At 36.0% G+C, this 23,841-nt stretch overlaps 1 protein-coding gene across 1 annotated transcript in view; it reads left to right on the top strand.

Annotated features, from left to right (window-relative positions):
- The window catches only part of DIS3 (DIS3 homolog, exosome endoribonuclease and 3'-5' exoribonuclease), a 44,495-nt gene that overhangs the window by 10,061 nt on the left and 10,593 nt on the right, over positions 1–23,841 (top strand). The window contains exons 5-16 of the mRNA XM_036756546.1: positions 746–913; positions 2,216–2,380; positions 4,544–4,657; positions 9,742–9,879; positions 10,448–10,594; positions 11,676–11,792; positions 12,091–12,192; positions 13,725–13,789; positions 13,885–13,969; positions 19,030–19,157; positions 20,201–20,287; positions 22,566–22,722. Coding sequence (XP_036612441.1) covers positions 746–913; positions 2,216–2,380; positions 4,544–4,657; positions 9,742–9,879; positions 10,448–10,594; positions 11,676–11,792; positions 12,091–12,192; positions 13,725–13,789; positions 13,885–13,969; positions 19,030–19,157; positions 20,201–20,287; positions 22,566–22,722 — 1,473 coding nt within the window. The remainder of the gene's footprint in view (positions 1–745; positions 914–2,215; positions 2,381–4,543; positions 4,658–9,741; positions 9,880–10,447; positions 10,595–11,675; positions 11,793–12,090; positions 12,193–13,724; positions 13,790–13,884; positions 13,970–19,029; positions 19,158–20,200; positions 20,288–22,565; positions 22,723–23,841) is intronic.

Genomic DNA, 23,841 nt, shown 5'->3' with positions numbered 1-23,841 from the left:
GATACTGTGAAGAAGGAATTAATATAACTTGGTAACTCAGTGACATAATATGAGGACAAAGCAGGAGAGAGGAATCAAAGATGACTCTAAGGTTCAGTCCTTGGTTACTGGGGATATGATACTATAATTGACAAAAATGAGAAAAGACATAATAGGGAAGCAGTTTTGTGGAAGGGGGGAATGAGGAATTTGAATTTAGAATAATGGATTTTTTAAAGGAATTAGATATCAATCTTGTCTGTCCCATCACTTAATTGATGAGGAAATCAGGATATAGGAAAGTTGTGACTTGCTCAAGGTGACAAAAATGGTGTTGAAGTTGGGGTAAAAGCCGGGTCTCTTGATTCCTCAGGTCAGTGTCCTTTTTATTCTTGAGTTTAAGAGGCAGCAGGACAGCCAGGTAGAAGTGGCCAGAGGACTGGTAGAAATGTGAAGCTAGGAGAGAGGTCAAAATATCGTCTGTTTATTCCTTTTATGCCGATGGACATTTATCATACCATACTCTGGAGTTTCCTTTATTTTAATTTCTTTTCTTCTTAATACCAACGTATTGAGTAAAAAGCAGCCATCCCTTTATATTTGCTTTAGTGCTTTTAATATATAAAATTGTTCTGTTTCATTGTTATTTGAATAAACATTAAATGTACATCTTATTTTTAAATTGGAAAGAATTTTCTGTGACTTTCTATTGAAGACAGGTTTGAGTTCATTATTACTAATTTCATTTTTTTGGTTTATTTCACAGAATGAAATAGAAAGCCGGAAAGTAATATTTCCAGAGCATCTTCCCCTAAGTAAGTTGCAGCAAGGCATAAAATCTGGTGCATACCTTCAAGGAACATTCAGAGCAAGTAGAGAGAATTATCTTGAAGCCACAGTATGGGTTCATGGAGATGATGAAGACAACAGAGAGGCAAGTTGGGAATGATATGAGCTACATTGCTTTTTTTCTTGCCTTATGCATGCACCCTGTATTTAACATGTTTTAGTGAGATGATTTGGATTTGCCCATACCCGTTTCATTTTATCAGTGTGGGGAAAGTTATCAAGACCTTGGGTACCAGTGTATTTATTCCCTTTATATGACTTTTTTGAGCTTACCTTGACCAAGCTTACTGTCTATTTTGCTCACTGTTCATATGATAATAGTAACAATAACAAGATTTATGTAGTTCTTAATAATAATAGGACAGCTAGGTGGCATAGTGGTTAGAGTGTTGTTCCTGGAATCAGGAAGACTCCTCTTTGGGTGTTCCCATCAGGCCTCAAAACAGATACTTAGCCGTGTGATCTTGGACAAGTCACTTAGCCCTTTTTGCCTCAGTTTCTCATCTGTAAAATGAGCTGGAGAAGGAAATGGTAAACCACTCCAGTATCTTTGCCAAGAAAACCCCAGATGGGGTCAGAAGAGTCGGACACAACTGAAACAATTGAGCAACAACGAACAGTAACAGCAACATTTATATAGCACTTACTGTGTGCCGGAAACTGTAGTAAGTGCCATTATGTCCTCACAGTGATCCTGAGAAGTAGGTGCTATCATTATCCCCATTTTACAGATGAGGAAACTGAGGCAAGCAGCAGGTAAGTGACTTGCCCAGGGTACACAGCTAGTAAGCATCTGCGGCCGAATTTGAACTCAGGTCTTCCTGACCCCAGGTCCAGTGCTTTATCTACTCATCTGATTCTCCCATTCTACCCATTGTAGTAGTGCTCTCATTACCATTTTATAGGTGAAGACTGAGGCTGAGGGGTTAAGTGACCTTCCTGGAGTTGCAGAGCTAGTAAGTGTGTTAGGAAAGACTTGAACTCAAGTCTTAAGCCCAACATTCTGTCCAGTATGCTCATTATCCTTTATAACAACTCATCTTGCATAGGAGTGCTATGAACAGTTTTCCCCAGGTTATATGGCAGAAGCTGCTCTCTTGACCTTGGCTTTGTTTTATTGTTAGCTGAGAAAATATAAAATATTCCACCCTTTCATTTTTAAAATAAACAGGGGACATTCAGTAAATACAGTCATGATAAAAACCAACGTTTTGCTCAATATAATTTTTGAAAATATTCCTATCATGACTAATCGTTGGAGATAAGTGAAGAGGCATTGTAAACTGAGATAAAGCATGCAGTGTACACCTATTAGTATAGGTTAAATTTGGACACATTTTCTTTCAATAATGGGATTGTTTCTCTTTCTTCTACCCTTTGTATATAGATCATCCTCCAAGGACTTAGAAACTTGAACCGAGCTGTTCATGAGGACATAGTAGCTGTGGAGCTTTTGCCCAAAAGTCAGTGGGTAGCACCATCTTCTGTGGTCCTGCAAGATGAAGGTCAAAATGATGATGATGTCGAAGGTGAAGAGGAGAAAGAAAACACTGTATGAAATTAAACAGGTTTTCATGCTCAGTTTTATTTCTCTTTCTGACCAGTTAAGATAAACTTCATAGTATTTTAAAAATTAAAATTTTAAACTCTGTGTTACTTTTGTAATATGCCATTTTTTTCCCTGAAATATACTTCCAAATCACTGAAATCACAAGTGGATTTGAGTATGTGTTTTAAACAGACTATTTTTAAAAGAAATCAAATCCAAAGTCTATCATTTTTTGAGTAAAATGGCTAAATACGTATAAAGCATAGAAATATCTTAGCAGCATTTGGGGTTATTTTAGTCATCTACTACACAAAATTAACCCAGATACAAAGAAATTATTGATATCAAAACTTGAAATGCATGAATTTAAAGTTAATTAGGTAGAGGCACGGTATAGTGGAAAGAAACCAGGATTTTTAATCATAGGACTTGCATTTGAATCTGCTTTGTTTTTGTGTGATATTGAGCAAATCATCGGTAAAGTCTGGACAGTTTTCTCATCTGTAAAATTTCTCATCTCTAATATTACTTCCAGCTGTTGATCCTATGTTTCTATTAACTGACATCCAGGTAAATACAATTTTTAAAATTACTTATAAAAAAGTACAGTAGTACTATAATTTATAGTTTAGTCTATTTTATCCAAAATTTCCCTTTACATAAAAGCATAATGACCCTCTGGACCTTTTATTGGATGTTTCCCAAATTTTCTCCATTGCCTTTTTCTGTGTATATTTATTGAGACCCAATATGAAAAAGGACAGTTTCAAAAGTTTATCATCATCAAGGACACAAAGTTAAGAGTATATGTCATAAACATTTATATTTTTAATTTTATTTTTGTGAGTCTTGGAATATGTTATTCCAAGCAGAATTTGTAGTGGCGCTATATATTATTTTCCCCATCTGAATGATAATACTCTGGAATTTTACTCTTAACTTTGTCCCTGGAGGGTGTGTACGTTGTATTACAGGTGAAAATATTGTTTTCATTCAGTCCTTTTGGTCCTTCTTGTAATCAATCTTTTTAACATTGAGTCATAGAATTTTAGAACTACAGGAAGCTTAGAGCTCATCTGCTATACTGCCTCATTTTACAGATGAAGAAACTGAAGCCCAGACTGATTAAATGACTTGCTCACAATAACAGAGCTAATTATTAGTCCTGGTTGTTGGATAGAATACCAGACTTTTCACTATACCACATTCTTCCTTTTCTATCTGATTCTTATAATTAAGGTCCATGATAGTAGGAAATTTTTTTCTGTTAACAGATAATATTTATTCCTGATTTTTTTTCTAAATTGGAGGTGAAAATCATGACAAGGTTCACCAAAAATCTAGTTACATGTCCTATTTCGCCAGTAAAACTATATAACCAACACAGTGTCATATTAACATAGAAAAGATCATGTCTTCTGATCAATAAGCAGTAATCCATTAGGCCCTACTATGTGCCAGGCACTGTGGTAGGTGCTGGAGATACAAAGACAAAAGTTGAAATAGAACTTTCCTTTAGGAGATTACATTCTTCTGGGAGATACACATGTATGTAATAATAAATTTAATGTAAGGCAGCAGTACTAACATCTCAGGAGATTAAGAAATATCTCATGTAAGTAGTTCTTGATCTGAGCTTTGAAGGAAACTAGGGCTTCTAAGAAGTGATATTAAGGAGCAAATGAATTGTAGCCATGAAATATAACCCATGTGAAGCCAGAGGTGGGAGATGGAGTGTTTGATATGAGGAACAGCAAGAGTGCCAGCTGAGCATGAAGAATAATAAAGTATAATGAGGTATAACAAGACTGGAAAAATATGTTGGAGCCCGGCTCTAGAAGGTTTTGAGTGTTTTTAAACAAAGAAACTTGTATTGGATCCTAGAGAATGTAGGGTCAAGCTAGAATTCATATAGCATCTGATTTTTAGGTGTTTATTCACAGTTTTGTTGGTTTAGCATATACTGCTTCCTGGTGGAAGAAACTATTTTGAAAGTTTGGTCACACTATTTCACAGAACTTTAGAGTTAATATAGTTTATTATGATGTCATAATTTAGGACTGGAATGTTGCAGTGTCTATTTACATATGTTCATGAAAAACTCATTTGTTTTGTTAATGGGGAAATAGCTGAACACTTGCTTCTCTTTTCATTTTTAAATTGCAGCTAAAAACTGCTATAAATGAGAAAATGTTAAGACCTTCAGGAAGAGTGGTAGGAATAATAAAGCGGAACTGGAGGCCATTTTGTGGCATGCTTTCCAAGTCTGATATTAAGGAGGTAAGTGAAAACATTCTCCTTAAGCAATATTTGAAATGCCTACATGAACTTAATTCAGCAGCCACTCATTAAATGCCTACTGTGTACAGTATGCTAGATGCTAAGTGATATATAACATTTAGATAAGACATTGTCTTGGCTTTCATGGATCAGTTTTAGGTTCATAACTGGATAAGACACAAACATAGCTCATATACAGTGTTCCATGATAATTGCTTTTAAAAGTTGCAAATTGCAGTATTATGTGAATTGTGAGGGAGAAAGTCCAGACTGAGTCAGACCAGGTAAGGCTTTATAGGAAAGCTGGCATTTGAGTCGGATTTTAAAGGAGGGTAGAGGCCTAACGGAATATATTAATATAAAAAGGATTCTACACAGTTTTAATGTACTGCAATCTCAAAATGAGTTAAGTGTGACATGGTAACTAAAAAAGCGAATGCTGTCCTAAACATAGTACCCAGATTGACGGAGGTGATAATTCTATACTTTATATTCATGGAATTTTGTATTTACTAATTGCTACCACAATTTGGGGAGGCCATTTAAAAAGCTGCTTCTCACTCTGCTGATGCAGAGCCCGGAGACCATTCTATACAAGGTAAAGTGAAGGAATATGAAGTGCCTTCTGAGAAAACAAAGACTTGGGGAGAACATACCGCCCTTCGAGGGCTGCCATATGAAATTGATAGAATTATCCTTTGAATAAGGGAAGTTTCAGATGCGTAGATTTTCATTCATTGAAAGGAAAAATTTCCTAACACTTAGAGCTGTCCAATTTATTAAGTGTCTGCTTTGTGCCAATTACTATGCATAAATGCCGAGGATAGAAAGGCAAAGAAGAGTCTAATGGAGGACACAAGCAAACATATGTACAAACAAGCTATATGCCGAATAAATATCAAATAATTAACAAAGAAGACACTAGAATAAAGAGGGATTGGGAAAGGTTTTCTGCAGAATCTGTAATTTTATCGGATTTGAAGTAAACCAGGAGACAGATGAGGAGAGGAGGTCATTGTAGGTATTGAGGACAGCCAGAGATAATGCCTGGAGCCAAGAGATGGAGTATCTTGTTCATGGAACATCCAGGAGGCGTGTCACTGGACCAAAGAGTATGTGGCAGGGAGTATGGTATAAGAAGACTAGAAAGGTAAGGGAGGTTACGTTATGAAAGACTTTGAATGTCAGATAAAGGGTATTGGCGTGAACCTGGAGGTGATAGGAAGCTACTGGAGTTTATTGACTATGAGGGTGACATGGTTGGACCAATGCCTTAGGCAAATAATTTTTTTCAGCTGAAGGGAGCATGAACTGGAATGGGAAGAGACTTGACATTCCTTGGTCTTTCCAAGACCAACCAGAAGGCTGTTGTAGTAGTTCAGGTATGAGGTGATGAGAACCTGCACCAAGGTGGTAGCAGTATCAAGAGAAAGAGGGAAAGGGCTTTATTTGAGAGATGTTACGGAGGTGAAATTGATAGGCCTTGGCAAAAGATTGAATATGAAGGGTGAGAAATAGTGAGGAACAAAAGATGACACCGAGGTTTCAAGCCTGGGTACCTAGGAAGATAGTAGTACTATAGAAAATAATACATGAGTTTGGAAGGGGATAGGACTCGGGGGAAAAGCTACTGAATTCACATTTGGACATCTTCGGTTTTAGGATGTCTACTAGACAGCCATTTAAAGATGTCTCAAAGGCAGTTACAAGATGCAAAATTGGAGGTCAGCATAGAACTCATGACTGGATAGGTACAATTGAAGATCCTCAGCATAGAGATTAGGTGATTAAACCCATGGAAGTTGAAGAAATCAGTAAGTGATGTGTAGTATTATGGAGAAGAGAAGATGCCCCAGGACAGAGCCCTGTGGAGGCCCCACAATCCAGGCATAACCTGGATGAGGATCCAATAAAGGAGACTTGAGGAGTAGTCAGATAAAAGGAGAACCAGGAGAGAGTGGTGTCCCACAAACCTAGAGAGGAGAGAGTAGCTGCAGAGAAGTCAAGAAGAATGGGGATTAAGAAAAGGCCATTGGATCTGGCAATTAGGAGATCATTAGTACTTGAGAGAAAGAAGTTTCTTGAGAAGATCAGAAGCCAGACTGCAGTGTTGAGAAGAGAGCAGGAGGAAAGGAAGTAGAAGCATCTGTTGTAAATGGTTTTCTCCAAGAGTTAGCCACAAAAGATAGAAAGGTATAGGACGATAGTTGGTGGGGATGGAAGGATCAAGTTAAATTTTTTTGAGGATCAAAATACATGGGCATGGTTATAGGCAATAGGAAAAGTAGCTAGTAGACAGGGAGAGATTGAAGATAAGTGAGAGTGGGGATGATAGAGGAGGCAGTCTGCTGGGGAAGAAGGTTATGGAATGAGATTGATTGTGCAGGTAGAGGGGTTTGTCTTTGCAAGGAGTTGGACCAGCTCTTAGTATGAGACAGAAGTGGGGAAGATAATGGTAGAAGACATCTGAATGATGAGATGAGGAGGTAAGAAGAGAGAGATGCCTGAGTGGCCTCAATTGTTTTCAGTAAAATAGGAGGCAAAGTTCTTAGCTGAGAGGATGGTGGGGGATACGGGTGGGGAGCCATGGAAGTTTTGAGGAGGGATGAAAAGGACTTAAAGAGCCTATGTGGAAAATGGGATAGCGAGTTAATGAGCGAAGTGTAGAAAGATTGTCAAGTAGCACTGAGGGCTCAGCTGAGATAGAACAAATTTTTAGTGGACCCAATCAAAACAAATGCAAATTTTCTCAACTTTTGTTCAACCGCATGTGTGGGAGAGTGAAGGCAGTGGGTGATGGGAATGACCCAAGGCTGTGGCTTGGCCTGGCACAATCAGTGACTTGATTAGAGGACCAGGGACTCAATAGAAGAGGACAAACTGGTTCACCAGTTGATCAGGATGGACAGTTAGGGGGGTAAGTTACCCTGGAAGGTAAGAGGTTTTCAAGTAGATACTGGATGACCACTTTTTAGGACTATTATAGGTGGGATTCTTGGTCAGGTACAAGGTAGAAATAACGGTCTCTGAGGTAATTCCAATGCCGAGAGAGAGAGAGAGAGAGAGAGAGAGAGAGTGTGTGTGTGTGTGTGTGTGTTGTAGGTGAGAACAGTATGCTGCAGGCATTGTGAGTAATGGGAACAAAGGCAGTAGAGGTAGGAGAGCACATGATCTGTTTGGGTCAAAGGTTACTTGAAGTTATGAATGTAGGAGATAAGTGGTGTCACAGACAAAAATAGTGCAATCTTCAAGGACATATTTGCAGGAAAAATTGCAGTCTTGGTTTGGGCATGTTGCATTTGAGCTGGTTGGGAATCTGAGTGGAGATGTCCAGAAGGCAGGCAGTTCAAAGTGTAGATTTAGAACTCAGAAAAGAGTTCAAGCCTCGTGATAAAAATTTGGGAACCATGTGCATAGAGATAGTGCAAGCTGTGGGGTTAAAATAGATTGCGTAGAGGGAGAAGAAAAGAGGGCCAAAAGGACACAGATTCTTGGAATGCTCATTTTAGAGGATTAGGAACAAGAGTAGGGAAGGAAATAGTGGAGTGGTTAGAGAGGTAGGAAGAGAACCAAGACAGAAGTGTCATCTCTGAAGCCAGAAAAAGAGACAGTATTGAGTAGATGTAGCCAGAATGGTCAAAAGCTTCAAAGTGAGAGAGTATGAGAAATGAAAAAAGAAAATTAGATGTTTGAACTTAGAACCACAAGTGTTGTAAACTCTCAGCAACCATATGAAAGATTTTTTCAGATCAAGAATAAGGGAAATCAAAATGAAAACATCTATGTTTTCACTACATTCTCCAGTGATTGACAAAGATAACAAAGGCAGAAATGCTCAACATTGGAGAGGCCATGGAAAGAAGGGCACACTAAAATACTGTTGATGGAATTATAAATTCTGGAACCATTTCTAGAAAACCATTTAGAATTATGTTCAAGAAACTGTCTGAAAAATCCATACCCTTTGACCCAGAAATCTCAGTGTCAGAGACCCATAGGTACCAAAACATTCATTGCAGCATTTCTGGTACCAGCAAAAAGACCTGAAAAGCTAGAAACAAAATGAATATCCATTGGTTGAGAAGTGACTGAACAAACTGTGTTATATTACTAATGAAATATTACTTGTACCATATAAAATGCTAAATTCATGAGGAAGTTGGTGAAAACATCAGAAGGTGAAGTAAAATGAAGTGAGTAGAACCAGGGAGAGCATGACTACAGTAATGTAAATGCAGAGACAACAGAAATGAAGCAGTCTTGGCCTTGTAGCAATCCTGTCTTTAACTGAAAGATCTTGGGTACAGAATGTTTCTTACACTGTCAGGCATAATACCTTTATCTTTTGGTTTTCCTTAATCCATTTTTTTTTGTTGCAAGGAAAGTGACGAATGCTTAAGGTGCTGTGTTGGTGGTCATGTTCAGAAATCTCTGATTGTAATGAAAAAACAAAAAGCATCAATAAGTATACTTGTAGCCTTGAAAAAATAAAAAGTCATCTGTGATCTTTGAGGCAAATAGGGCACTGAACTTGGAGTCTGGAAGATATGGTCTCAAATCTTACCTCAGACTTAATTAGCTGTGTGACCCTGCGCCAGTCAGTAAACTTTCAGCTTCAGTAAAATGGGGATGATGACATATTTCACAGGATTGCTATGAGAAACAAGAGATAACACTTAAAGCACCATGTAAATACCTTTTTGTTTAAAGTTTCAGTAAAATGGTTGGAGCTGAAAGCCAATTTTAAAGGGTTAAGGAAAGAGAGGCTATAGGTAAAGAATACCTTTTAAAAGAAGTAGTAGTGAAAGATAAGACAGTAGATAGTAGATGAATCAAGGAAGGCTTTGTAAAGATTTTTAATAAGGTGTTTATCGGCAGATGGGGAAGAGTCATTGGAGGAGAAATTGATATGTGAATGAGGGGGAATGACTGTTGAAACAAGTTACCTGAGAAGGTGGGAGGAAAAACCATCAAAGGTTCCAGTGGAGGGATTTTTTTTTTCTCTTACTGATGGAATAGGATGAGGTTTTTACTTTTTTGAAGAACTTACAACCCACCAAGAACATTTTCTGTATTATCTGTAGTCAAGAAGACATCTCTTTACACCTGCTGACAAGAGAATACCTCGGATTCGTATAGAAACAAGACAAGCTTCAACCTTAGAAGGACAGAGAATTATTGTTGCTATTGATGGTTGGCCCAAGAATTCTAGATATCCTAATGTAAGTTATTTTTAGAGGACAGATCCTTTCTGTAATGTCTAAGAGAAAATCCATATGGTGTGAAATTTGCACTGAAATTTAGTGTGTCCATTCTGATCATTTTGTTACTTCATACATCTAGTCCAATAAACTGTGATGTTATTTTCAACTTAATTAGCCAAGTTAAAATATTGTTTGTAATAGTTTGTTTGGCTGTGTCTATGAGAAATAAATTCATGAAAAGGCTGATTTTTGTCACTAAGAAAAAAATCAACAATTCTAGAATTTAAATCTTATCAGTCGCATTCTGAAAAAAAGTTCTTGACAGAAATAGCTGGTGTATTTTGAAATACACCCTAGGAAATAAACCGATTCAAAGATCTTACATATTGAACACCTTTGGAAGTCTCTCCATCTCCAGTTTTCCCATTCATTTATTGGAGGACGCTGTGTCTACTCAATGCCCTGGGTTATTTTAGGAATAGTAAATTGTGAAAAGCATTTGAACAACAGTAACTTAGTAAGAGAATATATTTCTGGTGATGAAAGAATTGTAAAATATGTCTTCTGAAATAAATATTATTTTTAGGGTCACTTTGTAAAAAATTTAGGTGCTGTTGGCGATAAAGAGACTGAAACCGAAGTTCTCCTCCTTGAACATGATGTTCCCCATCAGCCCTTCTCCCAGGCTGTTCTTAGTTTCCTGCCAAAGATGCCCTGGAGCATCACTGAAGAGGTGAGAGAAAAATGATGTCAAATGAGCTGTACCCATTTAGGGAAAAAGTGGGGCCTCAGCTGAGCAGAAATACATTTCCTGTCATGTTGTCTTCTGCTCCTTCCAGTAAGAGATTCTAACTGTGTTAGTTTTACCTTTTTTTAGTTGGAATATCTATAACATTTTAAGCAAAATGAGAAACCTGAATTTCTCATTTTCCCCCTCACATTTATCTTATTTATTGATCAGTTGATCCGTCTATTTTGCACTGGCCAAAATACTTTAAATGTCTGGAAAAACAAAAACATTTATACTTGATTAGAAATTAAACTCTCAGGAACAAGGAAATTGTGTATTTTGAGTTTTCAAGGATAGAGGTCTAGATATATTCAAATAAAATTAAGTTTAGTCTCAATTTATATTTGTGCTGAGATGGGAAAAATGGGATATGTGTGTATTTAAACCCACTCATTAATATACAAACTATCACATTGTATAAATTTGGGTGGCCTGGAGGGCTCTTGTGGAGGATTTACCGGAGCACTTGGGCAAGAATCATGCAGGATGAAATAGCATAGGTGGATTGTAATCATGCTGTTAGAGGGAGTTACCCACACCAGTGAGGTGCAGGTAAAAAAAGAATAAATATGCGCGCATGTGTGTGTGTGTGTGTGTATGTGTACATATATATATATATATATATATGTATGTATATATATATATATATATATATATATATATATATATATATGAAAGTAGTGTAATAAGGCCTCAGGACTTCAAGAAATCATAATTTCATGAGTATGGATTCTCCCTCCACTGATACAGACTTTAATCCCCTAACTAACTTAATGGGTGGTATCACAGAGTTGCTATAACTGAAAAAAATGGAGGCCTTCACCAGTTCCATCGAAGGCCCCTCCAGCCTGCCAGAGCTTCTCAGAGCTCAGACTCTGCTGGTATAACTTTGAGGACCAAGGGTAACCTAGACCACAATGTAGCACTGAAGGATGAATCATAAAAGTTAAAATATATTGATCTTCCCCCAACTGTTGAATTATTGTTACATGTAATTATTTCTTCTTTTTATGTCATCTTGTAGGACATGAAGAATAGGGAAGATCTGAGGCATCTTTGTGTTTGTAGTGTGGATCCTCCAAAGTGTACAGATATAGATGATGCGTTACATTGTCGAGAACTTGAAAATGGAAATCTAGAGGTATTCATTTTACAAGTCCTTTTTGCTGGAGATGTTAGTTTTACAGCTTATGTTCAGGTAGAACTTTACCTGAACAATTTTCAGTGGACTGGGTAGAATTTATTTGTTAAGTGATCGTATAACATGCTGTTTATTACAGCTAGAGACACTAATGGATTTGTATTATTAGATCAAAATGTTAGGTGTAATGTATCATTTTTCTTTTTGTTGTACTTCTTTCTCCTTTGACATTCTTTAGAAAAGTTAATGAATTATGCAGAATCTTTTCATGTTTTGTATTACTTCTTGTCTTTTTGAGGTTGGTGTTCACATTGCAGATGTTAGCCACTTTATTCGACCAGGAAATGCTTTGGATCAAGAGTCAGCTAGAAGAGGAACAACTGTCTATCTTTGTGAAAAAGTAAATATTTTTCATTCAGGAAATATTTATAATATGCCTACTGTGTGAAAGGTACTGTAATGGGTGCTGTGGGGCATACAGAGAAGACTAAGACAATGCAAACTTAAAATGAAATTTTGATCTGTTTTTATTGTAACTTTTTTTTTTAAGGAAAATTGCTTAAAGGGTTTTTGACTAAAATTATTTGAGAGATTTCCTAGACAGGAAAAATATACTCTGGATTTATTAAAGCCTTGACTTCTCAGTGCTTGCCTTAACTGGATATATACAGATATTTTTTTGTGAACTTAGGCATCCTTGGAGGACGTAGGCTATTTATTTCATGGAAAATAATGTACTCCTTGTAATTGAGTATCTTAAATGGCAATTGGAGATAGTTGATCTGTTTTTTAATATTTGTTGCTTGGCTAGCTCAGAATAGTCTGTGTTGTCATAGAAATATAGAATTTTCTAGAGGGAATCAGTCAGCAAGCATTTATTAAATACTTGCTATGTGACAAGGCCTGTACCATTCTCTAGGAATATGAGTACAAAGAATCCAATCATGCTCACTTCCAAGGACCTTACATTTGAATCAGGAGGCAACATGTCCATATGTAAATATGCAGCATTAATTGAATATGAATAATTACAAGAGAGGGGACTTTAGAAGTCATTTAGGCCTTTTCTTTTATAAGGTCATATCTGACTCTATTGAAATCAAAAATGAGGTTTACCAAAAGTGCTATTAATTCAAAGGTAAAGTATAAAGTTTTTCTTTGTTTAAAAAAAGTATCAGCTCTGCCAGAGCTAGGTCCCAGAACTCTTTTTTTTTTTAAACAAGTTTTGGCCCATTTATTAAAGTATACTTTTGTACAGTTTAGTTCTCACTGGTCTGTTCTGGCGTGCTTCTAATGATATCAGAATCGCCTGGATCAATGATAGCCAGTGTACATACTCTGTAGTACTTCCCACGTGCTGTACCCAATTCAATGTTATTGCCCCTGTAGTGATGTACGCCAGTTTTGGCCAACATAGTGTAATATTCAATCTCTGATTTCCTCAAGGCTGGGCAGTTGTTGGCTGAGAGGACCAATTTGACTTTGCCTTGTTGGATCATTATCAGGGTCTGTTTGTAGCCTAGCGTGTTATTTGCTGCTTTTCATGACCAGCTGGAGCCTCAACTTGACGGACTCCAGCGACTTTTTCATCTTCTTTGCGGCACCATCTTCCTGCCTGCGGTGTGGGAGGACCCTCAGCCAGAGACCTGCTGCCCAGATGGCCGGGAAGCAAGAAAAAACGGTCCCAGAGCTCTTGAATCCTAATCTAATCTTCTTTCTACTATACCATGTTGCTGTAATTCTTCCTCTGTGTTCTAGAAATGTAGAAGTATCATTAGGATTTCACTTTGAAAAATGATTTTTCCTTTAATTCATAAAAATTTTATTTACCTTCCTGTTCAGTATTTAATAGGAAAAACGAATTAAATTTCATATAACACTGCTAAATAATTTTTAAGGTTTCATTCCTGTTTTTTGTTTCTTTTTTTACAGAGAATCGATATGGTTCCGGAATTGCTTAGCTCTAACTTATGTTCCTTAAGGTCGAATGTGGACAGGTATCTGTGTATACTTTTTTTTATAAGACTTTATATTTACATTTAATGTTTACCACTATATTTGTTTTAGCAATATAATCTGTCCTTTTTCCTAGGCTAGCATTTTCATGTATTTGGGAAATGAATCACAATGCTGAAATTTTAAAAACCAGATTTACCAAAAGTGCCATTAATTCAAAGGTAAAGTATAAAGTTTTTCTTTGTATTAAAAAAAAATCAATGCTTTGAAAAACATTGCCTTATAAAACTAACATTACTGAGTCAGAAAACACATTGTCAGTTTCCTCAGTATTTCTTTTAGAAAATAACTCCAAGACTAGAACTTTGAACTATACTTTATCCCTGTGTTCCTATTAGAGAGTAGCAAGACCGACAAGTCATAATGTTTTACTTGGCCTATTGAAAATTATATTGAAAGCTGTAAAGTTTAGTGTTTTACAGGGGATTAGAATAAAAAATTTCATGTCCTTATAGACTGGAGATTGGGATAAAGAATTTTTATTTTCCATTGGGTAATATTTCAGAAATACATTTAAAAGTTTATGTGGAATGCTGAATGAATTATGACATAGAAATAGCATTATCCATATATATGTTTGGGGATTCTAAGTCTGTAGCAGTCCCTTTTGTTCATATTATAGCACAATTTGCTAGCCTAAAATCTGGGTCTGGGAAATAGCTAGTTATGAGATACAAGAGGAAGGGGGTGGGGAAATATTTTTTCTTCTGGTCACAGAAGCAGCCTCATGCAAAATTTTGAAATAAGCAGAATTTGTCTTTGTCACCATGCCATCTTTCTGTCTGCACCCATCCCTTCATATATTTTAGTGCCTTTCTCCCCAGACTCTAGACCCTTATATTGCTTTGGGCCATCAACCCTGGCACTTTATTCCAGCCTGCTATGCTTCCAAAGAGTTCCGTTCTTTAGAATTTACCATCTTCTTCCCTGCTAATCAGAGCTCCCAGTCATCACCTTAGTTGACAACTAGATTATAAGAAGAAAGCAGACCTTATTGAATTGATTAATATTGTGAATTATTGATAGCCCTTTAACTATTTCAGGAGTATTTGTATTTTTAAAAATATTTTTTAACCCCCAAAATTTCTAATTGATGGTTACAAAATGAAGTGAACTGTGCAATAAAATTCAGGCAGTGTGAGATATGCTAATGGAAAAGAGATTCCAGCAGGCCTTCTATGAGTCAAGTTTTCTCAACTATTAAGAATTCTTAATTTCTCTACTCATAGAGTCTTTAAAACACATTAGTATTTTCCTTTTTTTTTTAAATTCTTTTTAAACAAATATAAAACAAGAAAAGAAAAAAAAGAGCATTTCCATTTACACAGCAGACCGTGATAGGATAGTTGTTTTCAAAGCTACCCAGCTTTTCTGTGCTTCCTCCTAAGATTTCTTTTGTTCTCTGCTGTATATCTTTTATATTTTTCTCCCTCTTTCCCCACCCTGCCCTAGAGAAGACTACAGTTAAATACAAATAATGTATGTGTATGTGTACACACACATATTCATAAACATAAACCCCCATATACACATACATATGCATACATGTAAGACCATACTGTGCACGTGTCTACATGTCAGTTCTTTCTCTGGAGATGAACAGCATCTGCTTTCATAGGTCCAAGTCTTTCCATGTTTTTTCTAAATCAGCTCATCATTTCTTATATCACACTTGTATTCTATCACAATCATATACCATAACTTGTTTAGCCATTTCCCGAAGGGCATGTATCATTTTAGCAAATCTGATAGGTGTGAGATAATATCTGAAAATAGATTTAATTTGCATTTCTCTAATCAGTAATGATTTGGAGCACTTTTTCATATGATTATATGTAGTTTTGATTTTTTCATCGAAAAACTGGCTATTCATATCCTTTTGATTATCACTTGGGGTATGACTTGTATTCTTATAAATTTGACAAAATTCTTCATACAGTTGAAGAATGAGACCTTTATCTGAGAGATTGTCTATGAAAGTTTTTCACCCAAATTTGTGCTTTCCTTCTTATCTTAGCTGCATTGGTTTCATTTATACAAAAACTTCATGATATAATCAAAATTATCCATTTTACATCTCAACAATGCTCTTTGTCTTTTGTTTCTTCATATATTATTCACCTTTCCATGAGTGATGAATATGTTCCATGTTCTTCTAATTTTCTTATGATGTCTCCCTTTATATCTAGGTAATATATGCATTTTGACCTTATCTTGGTACACGGTTTAATGTATTGATCTATGCCCGATCCTGCCAGTCTGCTTTACAGTTTTCTCAGCAAGTTTTGCCATATAATGAATTCTTATCCTCAAAACTAAAACCTTTTCTTTGTCAAATACAAAATTAATATAGTCCTTCTGAGTATTGTATGTCTACTCGGTTCCATTGATAGATACCTTTCTGTTTCTTAGCCAGTACCAGATGGTTTTGATATTTACTGCCTTATAATATAGTTTAAGGCAGGCTTGCACAGCCTGCCACCCTCCAAAAGAGTTCCTCTCCATATAAAGGATGTTTTCCTCTACAGTTTTTGCAGGCTGCCAGAAATCTTTTGGCCTGCTGCGAGTGATCTGAGGGCTGTAAGTGGTCTTCAGGTCACAGTTTGTGTAGGCCTGGTTTAAGGTCTGGTACTGCTGAATCTCTTTCCTTTACATTTTTTTCATTAGTTTCTTTGATATTCTTTACTTTTTGTTCTTTCAGATATATTTTGTTATTATATTTTCTAGCTCAGTAATTTTTTTTAACAATTTAATTGGGACGGCATTGAATAAGTAGACGATTAGTTGGTAAGATTGTCATTTTTTATTACATTGGCTTTGTCTACCCACAAACAAGGAATACTTCTCTAATTATTTAAATATGACTTTATTTGTATAGGGTGTTTTATATTTATGTTCATGTAGTTCCTGTGTTTGTTTTGGCAGGTATACTCTCAGATATTTTACACTGTTTTAAGTGGTCTAACAATATGTTCCCAAAGTGGGTGATACCACCCCCTGGGGGTGCTGGAATGATCCAGGGTGGGTGGTAATACTTTGAAATGATGTGTATTTTTAAAAACAATAACTATTAAAGGGTTAAATAAAGTATATTTCTAGGGGGACACTGTAATTTTTTTTTGGAGAGGGACAGTAGGCCAAATAAGTTTGGGAACATCTGGAACAATATTGAATAATATTGGTGACACGTAGTATAGTTTCCCCCTTTTTCTCTTTAAATCTGTTTCATCTTTGAGATCATTACTAGTCCTCTTTTTTTTAATATAATAAATCTTACTCTAGCCCTTTATTTTAAAAGTGTGTGTATCCCTAATTTTTATTGTGTTTCCTGAAAGTGAAATATTGTTGAATTCAGATTATTACTGCATTCTGCTGTCTGTTTTATGAGTAAAGTCACCCTGTTCACATTCAAGGTTATAACTTGTGTTGTATTTCCCTCCATCCTGTTTTTCCTTACTATTCCTCTTGCCCTATGTACTCTATCCCTTCTTATTCCTCTGATTTACTTCTACCCATTACCTGGCTCTCATATGCTTTAATCTAACCACCCTCCTAAGAGTCCCTCTAATTATCCTCTCCCTGACTCTCCACCTTAATCTACATATCTTTCTATAAGGGAATTTCTCCCTTATCCCTTTCCTTCTCCTAATTCTTAATCTACACACCCTTCTAACAATCCCTCCCTTATCTTATCCCTCACCCTCTTATTTCTTTCTAAATTTAGAAGACTTTTATACCTTTCTATATATATAGTTCTCTTTTTAACCCATTTCCAATGAGAGTAAGGTTCCAGCACTACCAGCCCTCTACTCCCTCCACTAGCTTCTTCTGTGTCAGTTCTTCCTTTCATGTCTCATTTGTATGAGATAATTGTTCCATTTTATCTTTTCCTACCCGGTTTTATTTTTAGAATTACCCCATTGTATATAGCTTAACTCAAGCCTGTTTTTCAAACTACCCAAATAATAATGATAGTCATAAGAGTGCTGATAACATTTTCACATATAAGAAGTAAACAGTTTGACCTTATTGAGTTCCTTATAATTGGTCTTTAATGTTTACCTTATATTTGTCCCGTATCTTATATGTTGAATTTTCCATTAAGTTTTGCCTTTTTTGTTACAAATACCTGAAAGTCAGTTCATTGAATGTCCTTTTTTTTTTTTAATTCAGGATTATACTTAACTTTGTTGGGTAAGTTATTTTTGGTTGCAGCCCCAGCTCTTTTGCTGTAAAAAAATATAGTGTTCCAAGACCTACTGTCCTTCAATGTAGACACTACGAGGTCTTGTGTGATCCTGATTATAACTCCATAATATTTAAATTTTTTTTCTTGTTGCTTGCAGTATTTTCTCCTTAACCTGGGAGCTTTGAAACTTGGCTGTAATATTCTTGTAAATTTTCTTTCTGGGGTCTCTTTTAGGAGGTGATTGGTGGATTCTTTTTGAATTTTTGCTTTATCTTCTTGTTCTAGAACTTCAAGGCAGTTTTCCTTAATGATTTCTTGTATTATTGTATCAAGATTCTTTTTCTGATCATAACTTTTAGGTAGTCCAACAATTCTTATATTGTTTCTCCTCGAACTGTTCTCCAAATCGGTGTTTCTGATGGGTTGTTTACATTGCCTTCTATTTTTTATCATTCTGACTTTGTTTTGTTATTTCTTGATGTTTTATAAAGTCATTAGCTTCTCCTTGTCCAATTCTAATTTCCAAGGAGTTAGTTCTTAAGGTTTTGATTCTGTTTTTCCCATTGAGACATTAAATTAGATATTGTATGGGCTACTTCATTTTTCTAATTATTTGCCTACTGAATATCATATGTTAAAAGAATTTTGCCTTATGGTTGCTAGAACAGTACTTGTCTAGGCCAATTTCTAAACTGTCATGATTTAGTTCACCACAGTGATTCTTAGGTTTAATTAAAAACTAAAGTAACCATTGGCAGGGGGGTGGGGGTGGGAAAGAAATAAAATTATTTCTGTATAGTTTAGTATAATGTTGACTTTAGGTACATAACAAAGTTCTGCTCTGATAAATGCTTGGTTAATAGACCAGAAATAGTACAATTGAAAGTAGGAATCTTTACTCAATATTTCCTTTTCATTATTGATTTTAAGCAGTTTGACATTATGGATTTTAGTTTTCCACTTGAGGTTGGAAGGCACAACTTTAATTTCCTTGTTCATAATTGTCATATTAATTTACAATTTTTTTTCCAGGCTTCCCTTACATATGCAGAAGCTCAAATGAGAATTGATTCAACAACCATGAATGATGATATTACCACTAGTCTCCGTGGACTAAATAAACTAGCAAAAATTCTGAAGAGGCGGAGAATAGATGCAGGGTATATTTTCTTCATTTGTTGGCTATATCCACCTTGGATACCATTATTAAGCTGGCTTGTTAACCTTTTTTTGAAAGGCCATGTTTATCATGTGTAATAGAGAAACATTTAATGGTTTGTATAGCAGATATTTCAAGTGTACATTAAGCACTGTATTTAAATTTTTATGCATATTAAATATATAATACATGTATGTTGAATATGTATCATGTGTATATTTACATAACAAATACATGTTAAATACTATAAAGGATATATGGTATATTGGATAGAAAGCTGGTCTCAGAAGTAGGTAAGACTTGCATTCAAGTCTCATCGCTGACACGTACTGTTTCTGTGACCTTGCGCAAATCACATAACCTCTCACTGCTCTAAGCAACTAAGATTATAAGTGGCAGAGGATGTGCTGACCTGCACTGGTAAAAGCACTTTTATTACCAGCAATTTCTTACACCAGTGAAATCACCAGTCCAGTCTCTATCTTTAGCTTTTACTAACTACTATATAATAAGATGCTTTATAAAAGGTAAAATTCTCCTCTAGTAGCATTATATCCATTAACTAGGAACAAGTTATATCCTCAGACTACCTAATGAAACCCGTGATTACTCATTCTGGAGGAATCTTTGTTTAACAGTTCTAACTCTTTTTTTGATTCAGTAAATACTTGTTAGAAAAATGAAGATAAAGAATTATAAAAACAGTCCATGAGGAAGAAACTACTTAAAAACTACTTGTCTTTGGATGAGTTCTGCTATGTTTTCTTTTGGAAAGTCACTTTTCTAGATTATTTAACTCTTTTCACTAAGGCTGATCTCACTGATTATTGTGCTTAATTAAAACAATTAACCTTCCCAGAGGAATAGTTGAAGAATAGGAATTTATTAACTCCAGTTGCTAGACTACAGAGGGTTTCCTATATTTTTTAAGACCTTCAGGAAAGTTCAATTGTACACATTCTCCAGTTTTCAATCAAAGAATTATTTTGAGATTCTGACTGTAATAGGGTCATTTAACCAGTTGTTTTTTTTTTTTTCTTATAGGGCTTTGATACTTTCCTCTCCTGAAGTTCGATTTCATGTGGATAGTGAAACTCATGATCCTATAGATCTTCAGACGAAGGAACTTAGGTATGTTGTTTTTAAATAAAGAATGAATAAGATTTTGGTTTTCAACATGAACATTTAGGATTTATGTTAACAGCTAAAATAATCACTGATAGCATTCTCTCTCTACACAAACATACACATACATATGATGTGTGTATGTAAGATCTGTTTTCCCTTGGTTAGTAAAAGATACTTCAGTGTATTTGTGATCTCATCAGTGCAGCGTAGATACTCTCTAATGGTGCAGATCCCAAAGACACCTTCCCATTTGAATGTCATATGCATGTCTCATGATAAATGGTCTCTAAAGATTATAATCCACTGAGCTAGAGGATTTTCTCTAGATCTTTTAGTACTGGGTACCAGAGCAGTATTCATATTATCTGTTATATCTTGGTCAACTTGGCCTATTTCCTTTTCTCATCATTTCATGGCCATCTTCTTTGCCTCTTTAACGTATTTCATTGAGACTTTGCTAAAACCTGTATACACTTACCTTGCATCTCTCCATTGTATTGTGATATGGAGGTAGCCCTTGTTTCCTTTAAGTGTTTGTCAATGGAACCTCTCTCCTATCTTTGCTATTGTGAGGCTGTGGGTGTGGAATACTGTATATAAATTCTGACTTAGTTGTTGTATGTTGGTTTTACAGAACTGCTTTTTATCTCTTGTTTTTATCTTTGTTTATGAGGATTGGTTTGCTCCCAGGGGAGGGAAGAGAAGGGATATTCAGAAATAAAAGTGATATTTTAAAAATGAGTAAAATTTTTTTGTCATTTATCAAATATTGTTATTAAATATTTATAAATCTGTGCCTGTGGAGTGTAAGCTCTACCTAGTGCTACCAAGATGGAAAGGTTTCTCAAGGTCCTGGTAATAGATAAGTCTGAGGACCAACATAGCTAACTGTAGTGAATCAATTCACTAGTAATATTGGCCACTAAATGGTAAATTACTTGGTCATGGTAATCTATGAAAGTAAGTAGCAGAAAAAATCAGAATGTTAGAGTCAGATATTACTGTGCTTATACCAGCTTTTATTAGACTGCTTTAATTTTAAGGTCTTACCGTTTCCCACATTTTCAGTATTTGGCTTCTCATAGTGCTCAGAAGTACCCCTGAGACCACCTAGTTCATCCCCCTCATTTTACAGATGAAGTAGCTGAGGCCCAGAGAGTTTTAATGAGCTCCCCAGGGTCAAGTAGCTGGGTTCTAAGGCAGGACTTGCATCCAAGTCTTATTCTTTCCTGTGGCTTCAGTGTCATCTCTTTGTAGATGGTTTCCAAATATAAATTTCAAATCCTAATCTCTCTTCTGAACTCCAGACCTGTATCACCAAGAATTTTACAAATACCTCTTTGAGGGTGTTCTACTCACCAGCACCTTAGTATATATGCCCAGAAAAGGAAGTGGTTCAATTATGCTGTAAAGAATGAAAAATAATAGTTGGACAGCTTGAATGCTACACTCTGAGATTCTCAGTACATTGAGTGGATTCTCCATTGGGGATTTATGGGAAGACATGCGCTTCATTAGGCCTTGTAATTCCCTCTAGCTAGCATTCTTTATCTTCTCTTTTTCATTCAAATTCCTAGGTTAGAACAGAAACCGAAGGAAAACATTTAATTATGAAAAACTATTAGGTATATGGGGGGAGGCGTAGTGTAAGAAAACAAAAAGGGAATAAGGTTTTGTTCGGGGTAGATATGATCATAGATTTTGATCTGGGAAGGACCATAAGACCATAAGATTCGGTCTCTTGCTCTGACAGATGAGTAAACTGAGACCTAAAGCTGAGGGACATTATCCTGAGAGAGGTGGTAATATCACGACTGTCACAATCTCAAGTGAAGTCAAGAACAGTGGGGAACAAAGAGAGGCCCAGCTTGTCAAACTGTACTCTGCTATCAGAGCCCTCAAAGATGCAAGATCAAGACGGCGTGAGGATGAAGTAGCAGAGGAGGATTTTTAAATGTGTGTGTACAGTTGTGCATTTAACTGATGGGATAGTAGGATCATGAATCTAGATCTCAGAAAGCCATCAAAGGTCATTTAGTCCAAGCACTGCTTTGACAGATGAAGAACTTCAGGCCTAGAGAGGAGAAGGTCCCACAGCTAGGAAATGGCAGAACTCAGAATCAAACCTGTGTCCCCTAACTTGAAGTCTAGCACTTTGTACTGGTTACGCTGAAGCTTCCCTTTAGTTGCTAGTAAAAATAATGATGTGGTTTGTTAAATATTCCATTATGGTGTTTTAAAATCTTGAGTTCCCTTTTGTGACATTCTTTTTTATTGACAGAGAAACAAATTCCATGGTGGAAGAATTTATGTTACTTGCCAATGTCTCTGTTGCAAAGAAAATCCATGAAGAATTTTCTGAACATGCCCTGCTTAGAAAACATCCTGCTCCTCCTCCATCAAATTATGAAGTTCTTGTGAAGGCGGCTAAATCCAAAGTAAATTCCTTCAGCATCCAGATTCTTGAATGTGGTTCTCTCATTGGTTAAATGATGAATCGCTTATTTCAGGAGTTGGGAACCTGTGGCCTCGAGGTCACATATAGCCTTTTAAGTCCTGTGGCCCTTTGATTGAATCCAAACTTCACAGAACAAAATTTAAACAAAATTCAGTTCAAAGAGCCACACTTGAGGATCTAGAGGGTAACATGTGACCTTGAGGCTGCAGGTTCTCCACCCCTGATTATTCCATTATGATTTTGCTTACTTTAGATATATTGTAAAACATGCCAAAAGTTCTGATTCTTCTGATATAAGATAATCTGATCTTTGACTGCAACCCAGTTTGCCTGCCTCGTAGTTTATCTTTTACATATTTTCTTTTGTTTTTACTGGTATCATTGTCTCTGCCTACTTTTTTATTGTCATTTTCCTGATTTTAGTATAGAGACTACTTCAAGATGCTAAGGCCAAGTTACTAATAAGCAAGGTCTTACAATCCTAAATTGTTAAAAAAAAAATCACTTCTCTTTCTCCCCATTTTCTAACCCAGGGATGGTTTGAATCAGGCACATAGCTAGCTCTGTTAGTCATTGAGAATTGACTTTATGTGGCACGTAGTCCTTGAGTGATGGAATATCCGCAATGTCATGGAGCCTCCTTCAGTAGACATGAACTCTCTTCTTTGCAAGTTCCAAGAATCCTTGTACTTTGGATCTTTAAACTTGAGTAATAATGGTACCTCTTAATAGTGTTTGTGTCCAAGAACTCAAACTCCAGCTTTGAAAACATAAATGTGCTTTTATTAGACATGCAGAATCAAGCTGTCTGTTGTTCAGTTTACTGTGGGAAAATTTCAGCTCAGAAATAAATGTGGAAAAGTGTTGTTTATTAAAATGAGAATTACCTCTGATAACCATTTTGCATGAAGAACATAAAGTAATTCCTGTCACCATATACAGGGAGAGAGCGACAGAGCTAAAATTCTAAAGAGGGAGAGTTTGCATACACCTTCAACAACAGAAGATTAGGAGCAGCAGAACATTTTTGGGGGGTTAACACCTGAAGTGTTCTTGCTTGTCTAGTTGAGTGGAATGAGAAAGAACCTGGCTTTCGAGT

Source organism: Trichosurus vulpecula, chromosome 4, assembly GCF_011100635.1.
Source record: "Trichosurus vulpecula isolate mTriVul1 chromosome 4, mTriVul1.pri, whole genome shotgun sequence".
In the NCBI taxonomy this organism is placed as follows: domain Eukaryota; kingdom Metazoa; phylum Chordata; class Mammalia; order Diprotodontia; family Phalangeridae; genus Trichosurus; species Trichosurus vulpecula.
The sequence above is the reverse complement of the archived record's forward strand: the minus strand, read 5'-3'. Positions and strand labels throughout refer to the sequence as shown.